This window comes from Poecilia formosa, unplaced genomic scaffold (genome assembly GCF_000485575.1).
Source record: "Poecilia formosa unplaced genomic scaffold, Poecilia_formosa-5.1.2 Scaffold532, whole genome shotgun sequence".
NCBI classification, from domain to species: Eukaryota; Metazoa; Chordata; class Actinopteri; order Cyprinodontiformes; family Poeciliidae; genus Poecilia; species Poecilia formosa.
This window is the reverse complement of record NW_006800471.1, coordinates 329043-337892: the sequence shown is the minus strand read 5'-3', so window position 1 is coordinate 337892 and position 8850 is coordinate 329043. Positions and strand designations below refer to the sequence as shown.

Genomic DNA, 8850 nt, shown 5'->3' with positions numbered 1-8850 from the left:
AAAAATATATTTTTTTAATTCACCAAAAACTGTTCTGTAATCTGGAACGTTCGCTACGTTGAGATCCGCAGTTAGCCGCTTTACCTTCAATATGGGACACAACATTTAATAGCCAAATATGGGACAATTCCCTATTTTACGGGACGGGTGGCAACCCTAATCAGGGGTGCTGAGGTATATGACTAGAATCGCCACTACCAACTATTGATTTTATAACAAGGCAAAGCCTTGGCATTATTAGTGGTTCACTTATAAATGTTTATTTACACACCAGATAGGTGATGTAGAATGTGTTCTAGGTTTTAGATGATGTTACAATTTCATTTTCAGTAGCCAGTATGATACAAGTTATTTTGGAAACTACATACTTGCCAAGTTTTGTATTTGAAAATAATGGTGCTACTGACAGAACGGGGTGACATAATTATGTTATAATACGGGAATTTTACAGGAAAATACTAATACGGGAGGACGTTGGGAAAGAGAGGTAAAATATTCTAGTTTACTGGTCAACATGGGAGACTTGACTGGTATGAATTCAGTTATTTACCATGCTTTGAAAAAAGTATTCAAATTCTTACAGTTCTTTTATGTTTGATTATTTTGACACATTTTATTGGACAAAGATAACCTGAGCAAAAGCTGTGTTAACCTGTCATTCACGAGAGGACCCAAATTTGGGTCCTCTCGTGAATGGCAACCTGTGAATGACAGGTTAAATGCTCATTTCATTTATGAAGGCAAGAAACACAATCCAAACCAACCTGACCCATGCCAAACCTTAGTAGCCTATATGCCATGAGTAGTGGTGATCTACTTCTGTTTAAATTTAAGCCACATCGGTAGAGGTTGTCGATGCAGCATTCATCAGGATATTCTACCTGTTTCAAAGTTTCACAATGGTAGATGGCACATGTTCATCTGCTAAATTCCCTAATCAGAACATCCTACCTCTTTGAACATGGTGAAGCACTAAATTATTTAATCAAAATACCTGAAAAATACAGTATGTGGGTAGCTTATATCGGTGCATCAAGACCCTGCATCAGAAGAGCCTACCTTTTTAAAATATTTAAAATGCAGAGGTGTTTGTAAGTAGTTTGTAAGAATAAAACTGCTTCAGATAGGGGAAACAAGATTTTATTGAAATTAAATTAAGCACAGACAAATACAGATCACCGCAAAATCGTTTTTGCCCATTAATACATTATATAGCACTCTTTATCATATGCAACACAGTCAAAATGTGTCCTCCGAACTGTGCAGGTTTTGTGCTATGCTTAATATACACTAATATTACACTGTATACATACACAGCTTCAGTCCCACATAATGTCGCTACAGACATGCTCTTAGCATGGTTTATTAAAAAGAAGTATTATTAAACTAAAATATTTTAAAGTATAGGGACAGAAAAGCTCACAAAAACAACATATTTTGTCCTTATTAACATTAACACAGAACAATGACTTTATTGTTTACAGTTTACAGTACAGTAGTGACAACTCAGATGGCAAACTAATGCCATTTATAAATATGTTTACAGGCTGCCTGTCAGGTAAACTTAAAAACTTAAAACATGAAGAAATACAGCAGCTTAATGAAAGCCAGATATAAAATAAATTAAAGAAAGCTTACCTTAATCTTTGACAAAATAAAAGAGACAAAACGAAACTTCCACAGGTAGGATGTATCGATAAGATATCTGGTGAGTAAGCAGTATGAGACGTAGTATGCGTATTACCACAAGGTAGGATGGATTAATGGGTAGCACAGACAGTCAGAACACCAGCCCTAGTGTATTGGAGTTTGACGCCCGTGTTACACCAATGTGGCGTGTCTACTTTGTAGCTAACGTCTTGATTTAGTGTAGTCAATTGGGATTCCTTTTTGGGATATCCTTTCTGTAGAACTGTCTACAATGTCAAGACAGGACACATGAGAAGCAAAAAAAAGAAATCTGTTATGCACTGCCTGTGTTTTGACTGACAGGCTATCTGAACGTGCTGTCCAATAACCGTTGGCGAGAGCGCTGGTGCCGCCTGAAAGACAACCAGCTACTCCTCCACAAAGACCGTGATGACCTGAAGAGCCACATTGCCTCACTGCCCCTTCGAGGCTGCGAGGTCAACCCTGGCCTCGACCACAAACACCCTTTCGCTTTCCGCCTCCTTCGTAATGGCCAGGAGGTGGCGGTGCTGGAGGTGAACTACTGATAGGACTCTGAAAGACACTTAGTAAAGAAGAGATGCATTGCACTCATGTATTATTACTATGTTCTCTGGTTTTTCTTGAGGCCTCCTCCTCTGAGATGATGGGGCGTTGGTTAGGGGTGTTATTGGCCGAGACTGGCTCTACCACTGACCCAGCCACTCTGCACTATGACTACATTGATGTGGAGACCACTGCCAACGTCATTCAACTGGCCAAGCAGTCCTTTTGGTGAGCAGAACAGCATTTGCTTGCTCTTTTTAGGTTTGTTGTCTCCCTCTTCATGAGCAGCCATGTAACTTTATGCTTCTATCTCTTCAGTTTCACTAGTAAACGTGCCATCTCTCCAAATCCATATCTTGACAGCCAAGTCAATGGCTATGCCTGTCCCTCTGGTATGGCTCTACACTATGATGATGTGCCTATAAATGGAATGGTAAGGACACCTGTGCACTTTTATTGCAGTGTTTTATAACATTTCTCATAATCTTGAACATTCAAGTTTTCTTCTCCCTTTGCAACAACAAACTTCATTATGTTTTACTAGAGCACAGACACATATTTGGTTATTAAATGAATGTTAATGCAGCTTTTCTTTGAAGGACTCAAAGGTTTGCTGGAGAACATTGACCAGTTTCTCCAGGATTTCGCAATTGTTTTTATGATTTTTTTTGACAATCAGAGAGACCAATTTCTACTTTAGAAACATTTGCAAGGAATTTTGTGATATTTCTTCCTCATTAGACCCATTCCAAAATCTACAGATAGAAGAAAAAATTGATTTTTTTTTCTTCTATATGACATATTGACCTTTTGGACAAAAACATTTTTTTTCTAGTTTAAAGAACTTAAATAGCTCAATTTTTGTTACGTGCCTTATTGATAATAAACTGTAATTGACATAATGTAAGGTTGATGCAACTAAGTAGTACAAGTAGTCATGTAAGCCCAATATTTTTGACTAAATCATCATTCTCCTACTTCTTCTTGCCATCTTCTTGGTTGTTTCCATTGCAGTTTTACGAAATACATCGATTTTGATGCGTCTGAAAAACCACCTTACCTTAGCGCAAAAACATTTTATCAAAAAAATGTCAGTTGTTTTTTAATTGGTGTGTTTCCATCAAGCGGATTTATTTTTGTACTCTCAAATTGTGCAATTTTATGATTAATGGAAGCACATGTCATGTTCATCAAATATCCAGCTCAAACGTATCTTCACCACGATACTAAAACTAGACATTTGGAAGGAATGAGAAGAACTCTTCAACCAAATGTGATTTTAGTGTAGAGTGGACAGGGTCATTGCCAATCCCTCTCCAATCTACAGTCAGATGTTTGTGCTAAACAATAACATCCATTCATTCGTTCAACCTCTATTTAATCTGGTAAGCTATTAAGAACATGTTCTTATTTACAATAACAACCTGGCAGGGAAGAAAAGGAATTATTGAGAACAAACAACAATATTATACAGTTTTTAGGCATAAATCCACCTAGACACATGGGGCCGAATGTAAAGACTTGGATGATTAAAATAATCAGATGATTATTTGTGAAAAATGTAAAAAAAAAATTATAATGAAATCTTAAAACAAAGACTTGAAATACTTTTCATTGGAATGTAACTTTTTAGTAATAGCTGACCCATCCAGAATAGGGTAAACATTACCCATCCATTAATGGATGTCCATTAATTTTAATGGGTAATGTTAGGGTTGAGTGGATAATGTTTACCCATCCAGATAATGTTACATATTGACTTCCTGCTTGTACTAACTGTGACCTCTCCTCCTTCCTGTCATCCTGATTTTGTTGTTGTTTCTCTCTTTTGTTCTCATTCCTCTTCCTCACCTTGTTTGCTTTCTTTCCTCGTCTAACTCAAGGAACTTGAGTTGCAGTACTCCACTCCCACCACAGGGCGGGGCCAGACGAAAGAGGAGGTGCAGCAAAAGAGCACAAATCTGTATGAAAATATGCCATCACCTCAACTGGTGATGCGCTATCCCCCCAAAGCTTCCTCTGCTCCCACTTCCTTCTCCTCCTCTTCTGCTGCTCACTGTAAATCTTCTGTTTCTAAAATCTCCGCTCAATTCCTCACTGCTGACCATAAACCTTTGGACTCCACTCAGGTGACTAACATTCTGCTGCTTAACTAATAAACTTATCATACAAACTCTTCTGCATTTATTCCTTTTTTAATCCTCACTAATCTACTCCTCACCGATGACTTTGTTCTTGCATTCCTTCCACTATATTTTCTGTTTCCCTCAGATCATCTCATAGATAATTTGCTTTTCACATTGTTTGCTAATGTAAACTATGTTTTATGGTTGTGTGATTATCTTTTCCTTTAATATTTTTTACATTACGAGCCTCCTTCTGCAACCATATATGGCACCACACAGGCTATTATGGAGCTCTACCTCTTACCCACCACCCTTTGATGTGTGGGCTGTGTAGTGCCGCCAGTAACTGTAACAGTGACCATAGACCACAAAGTGTTGCTCTGTTGAATAATGAAGGCTGTAGAGGTGGACAAAGGTTTTTATTTCAGAAGGATTCACCTATTTTACTACATTTGCAATATACTATTATTCAAAGTATAAACCAAATATTAATTAGCTTATACAATAATAACTAAAATCATGCAAAATCATAATTCATGGAATAACTAAGCATCCTAAATATTTGGATAATGTAGGTTACACGAAAGATCTCAGTCAACCAGTCAGCTGACAAACCAGTACAGCGTTCCAGTTCCCTTGACTGTGAGACACTGTTGTTCTGGTTTTATTGTCCACTTATGTAAAGTTGTGGTTAATGTTAACTCCAATTAGTTGCAATTTACAGCAACAATGTTCTTAATAAAAGGCTTCGATCATTTCATTTTTACGACACTGCACTCATTGTACTGAGGTGGCGGATGCTGTGAAGCACAGCATGAGCATGAAGAACAGAGAGAATCTACTCTGTGTTGTGAGTTTATGGAAGATGAAGCCCTGAAAGAAGATTTTTATTACTTTTTTTCCATTGGTATTAAACACATGTAAATCAAGATATATAATTAATTTTAGAAATGGTTTTAGATGAACATTTAAAAGTTTTATGAACATTTTCACAGGTATAAAGTATCAACTGTGGGACTTTTTAAATTATTGAACTGTGGTACTTGTGGCTTTCTATACATCCTGTCGTCCAATATTTTAGGTAACTGAGTTATAATTGCATTTTTCATCCATCCATTTTCTATACGCCCTTGTCCCTTAATGGGGTCGGGAGGGTTGCTGGTGCCCATCTCCAGCTAACGTTCCGGGCAAGAGGCGGGGTCACCCTGGACACCTGTCCAGTCTGTCACAGGGCAACACAGAGACAGACAGGACAAACAACCATGCACACACACCCACACACACCCACACGCACGCACACACACATACACACCCCTAGGGAGAATTTAGATAAACCAATTAACCTGACAGTGGGAGGAAACCGGAGTACCCGGAGAGAACCCACCATGCACAGGGAGAACATTCAAACTCCATGCAGAAAGACCCCTGGCCGGGAATCGAAATCGGAACCTTCTTGCTGCAAGGCAACAGCTCTACCAACTGGCCACTGTACCACTCCAACCTCTGTGCATTTTTAAATTCACAGTATGTACGAGTCAAGCAAGTGGTGTGGCTTTTGATATGTCTTTTGGTGCAGTACTCTCCAAAACGTGTTTATGAAAGGTGGTACACGAAAACCTGTCCAGTTTGAGTACAAAAAGATGAAAATTAGATGGAAATCGTAAGGTCCTCTTTCAAAGAACCACTTTTGCTCAAAGTGCTCTGTCCGTGAGAAGATCTGCAGTTTGAAACTCACTTCCTGTTGATTTAAAGTCCATGACCAGTTTTAGTACATTCAGAAAACAAACAAAACTCTGGTTATGTCAAAAACAGAACTTTACCCATATATAATGTTTTATGTTTCACTGTTTGTATATGTTGTCAACATTATTTTGTGCTATTTTAAATGATTATCACTTAAATTTTTTAGAGGTACTGTTTAAAAGCCCATCTAGGAACAAGTGCTGCGAATTAACTGTTGCTATTGCACTATGACGCAAAAAGGAACTGCTGTTTTGCTCAGTTTGTGTCGATGTGTGTCTGTCCCTATCAAATAAACTTAATAATAAAAAAAACATCAGGGCTGTGCTGTGGTGGCGCAGGGGCTAAACACAACCCACATATGGAGGCCTTAGTCCTTGATGTAGCTGTTGCAGGTTTGATTCCCGGCCTTGGCGACCTTTGCTGCATGTCTTCCCCCTTCTCTCATTACCCACTTTCCTGTCAATTAACTATTGACAGGAAATAGTCAATAGTTAATTGACTATTTAACTAGTCAATTAAGTATTGACTAGTTAAATAGTCAATAGTTGGCCACCAGAGCCAAAAAAAAATCTTAAAAAATAAAAAATAAAAAAACATCAGTGGTACACAACCAGGTGTCACAACAGTGCGGAAGGCCAACATCCAGAGGGGCGATGGTGCATTTGGCGCACACACCCTCGCGCCTAGTTTAATGTGTCACCAATAAAACTAGCTTAAACCAATAAAACTAGCTCACGTGCCATGTTTTCTCGACACAGATTGCACTCACCAGAAAAATAAATGGCAAATCAGTAGCATCTTGCCTATCATCCTGTCACCAATTCTTTTCAGTTAAAGTTGCCAAAATGTTGCTACACAAAATATTTAAATGGAATGAATGCTTTTTTGGTGCAAATGCAACAAAGCCAGTCAACTGCATCTTTATTAGCCTAATCTGTGAACACAACTGGGCAAAAACCTGAGAACATCCTAGTGCAATGTACCAATCCAATCCAGCTTTATTTCATCCATCCATCCATTTTCTTACACCCTTGTCCCTCAGTGAGGTTGGGAGGGGTGCTGGTGCCTCTCCAGCAAACATTTCAGGCGAGAGGCTGGACAGGTCACCAGTTTGTCGCAGGGCAACACAGAGACAGATAGGACACACAACCATGCACACACACACACTCACTGAGGAGAATTTAGAGAAACCAATTTAACCATGCAGAAAGACCCGGGGCCAGGAAACGAACCTAGGACCTTCTTGCTGCAAGGCAACAGTGCTACCAACCGCGCCACGGTGCAGCCCTCCAGCTTTATTTAAGCAAAAATATATTATCATGCCTGCCATGTAATAAAAGACTAATAAAATATTAACATCTTATCATGTCAAAAGCCAAGCCAAAGAAATTAGTTTTAAGAAGGGATTTAAAATTGTACAATGGTGTAGCCTGTCTGATGCACCAGTGCCATCAGTAAAAAAAAAACTGTCCCTCAACATGATGCTAACACCACTGTGCTTGGCACATGATATGTCAATTATAATTACAGATGATTTAGATTCGTTGAGTTCAGTATTAATCTTTGACTCTACTTTATTGCACTGTTCATACTTGATGTCTGACAAAAATCCCAAAGAGGGTTTTGTGTTTCAATATTATAATTGCCATTTAAAAAGCTTCCCTTGTCCTTTTCCTGTTTGTTACAGTTCAAGGGAAAGAAGGGAGCGAGTATCAATGGAGTGGCTTCCAAACAGAAGGTTGAGCCAAAGAGTCAGGCCAAGAAGAATGGAGTCAGTGGGATGCCATCTGTGAAACGCAACAACTCCAGTAAGTGTTGGGATCACAGTAGCATCTCTGAATTTTCCTGTGAAGCATAAGGAACTCATGTTTTTTGTGTGTCTGGCTCCGTTGATCAGTCTCTCCAGTTTGTTGTGGAAATTTATGCAAAATCAAAAGTATCCCTATTTTGCACTAATGAAAAGCAGAGGATTAGGGACACTAAAAACAGAAGAATAAAAGAATTCTGACTTTAATCTCAGAATTTGTATTCTTTCTCCATCTATGTCAAAATCAAAATAAATAAGTCAAGTATTTTGTTAGCCTATGAAAATAGTCATATTACTGTTTCTTCCTTGGATTTGTAAACCTGGACTTTATACACACAAAAGTATGTCCAAAATTTATTTGGTAGAATTTAATTTTAGGACTAGATTTGCCTGATGGTGCTTACACAATTTAAATCAATCAATCAATCAATCAAATTTTATTTGTATAGCACATTTCAGCAGCAAGGCATTTCAAAGTGCTTTACATAATTAAAATGCAAACAGCATGTGACATTGAATAAACAGTGAGAAAAAGAGATTTTGAAAAAGATTTAAAAAAAGATAAAAACATTAAGACCCTCACCCCTTTTAGGATTTCAGTTAAACGTCGTTTAACTGGGGCTCTAACCCTCTGGGACTTTTGTCAAAAACACCGTTTGACAAGGACTCCAACCTCTAGGATTTTAGTTGAAACGCCATCAACTGGGACTCTAAACCCCGTAGGACATTAGTTAAACGTCATTTAACTGGGACGTTTTCCGGGGGGCTTTACATCATTAAAACGTAGACAGTGAGAAAGAGAAATAAAAAGAAATTAATAATAGATAAAAAGTAAAGATAAAAACATTAAAAACATCGAAGACATCAAAACCCGCACTCTAATCCAAATTTAGCCAAAAGCAACTCTAAACAGGTGGGTTTTAAGTTGGGATTTAAAGGCACGTTCCAAATTTGTGGTGC

At 38.2% G+C, this 8850-nt stretch overlaps 1 protein-coding gene across 5 annotated transcripts in view; it reads left to right on the top strand.

Moving 5' to 3' along the window:
• LOC103129283 (actin filament-associated protein 1-like) overlaps positions 1-8298 on the top strand; it is a 17819-nt gene extending 9521 nt beyond the window's left edge. Inside the window, exons 4-8 of one of the 5 annotated variants that reach the window (XM_007540327.2) lie at positions 1993-2204; positions 2297-2442; positions 2533-2647; positions 4098-4154; positions 7771-8298. In XM_007540327.2, coding sequence (XP_007540389.1) covers positions 1993-2204; positions 2297-2442; positions 2533-2647; positions 4098-4154; positions 7771-7941 — 701 coding nt within the window. In that variant the 3' untranslated portion in view covers positions 7942-8298. Of the gene's footprint in view, positions 1-1992; positions 2205-2296; positions 2443-2532; positions 2648-4097; positions 4344-7770 lie in introns of all 5 variants that reach the window. The other 4 variants (XM_016664945.1, XM_007540328.2, XM_016664946.1 and 1 more) reach the window with 4 other exon arrangements.
• Positions 8299-8850: the final 552 nt, after the last annotated feature.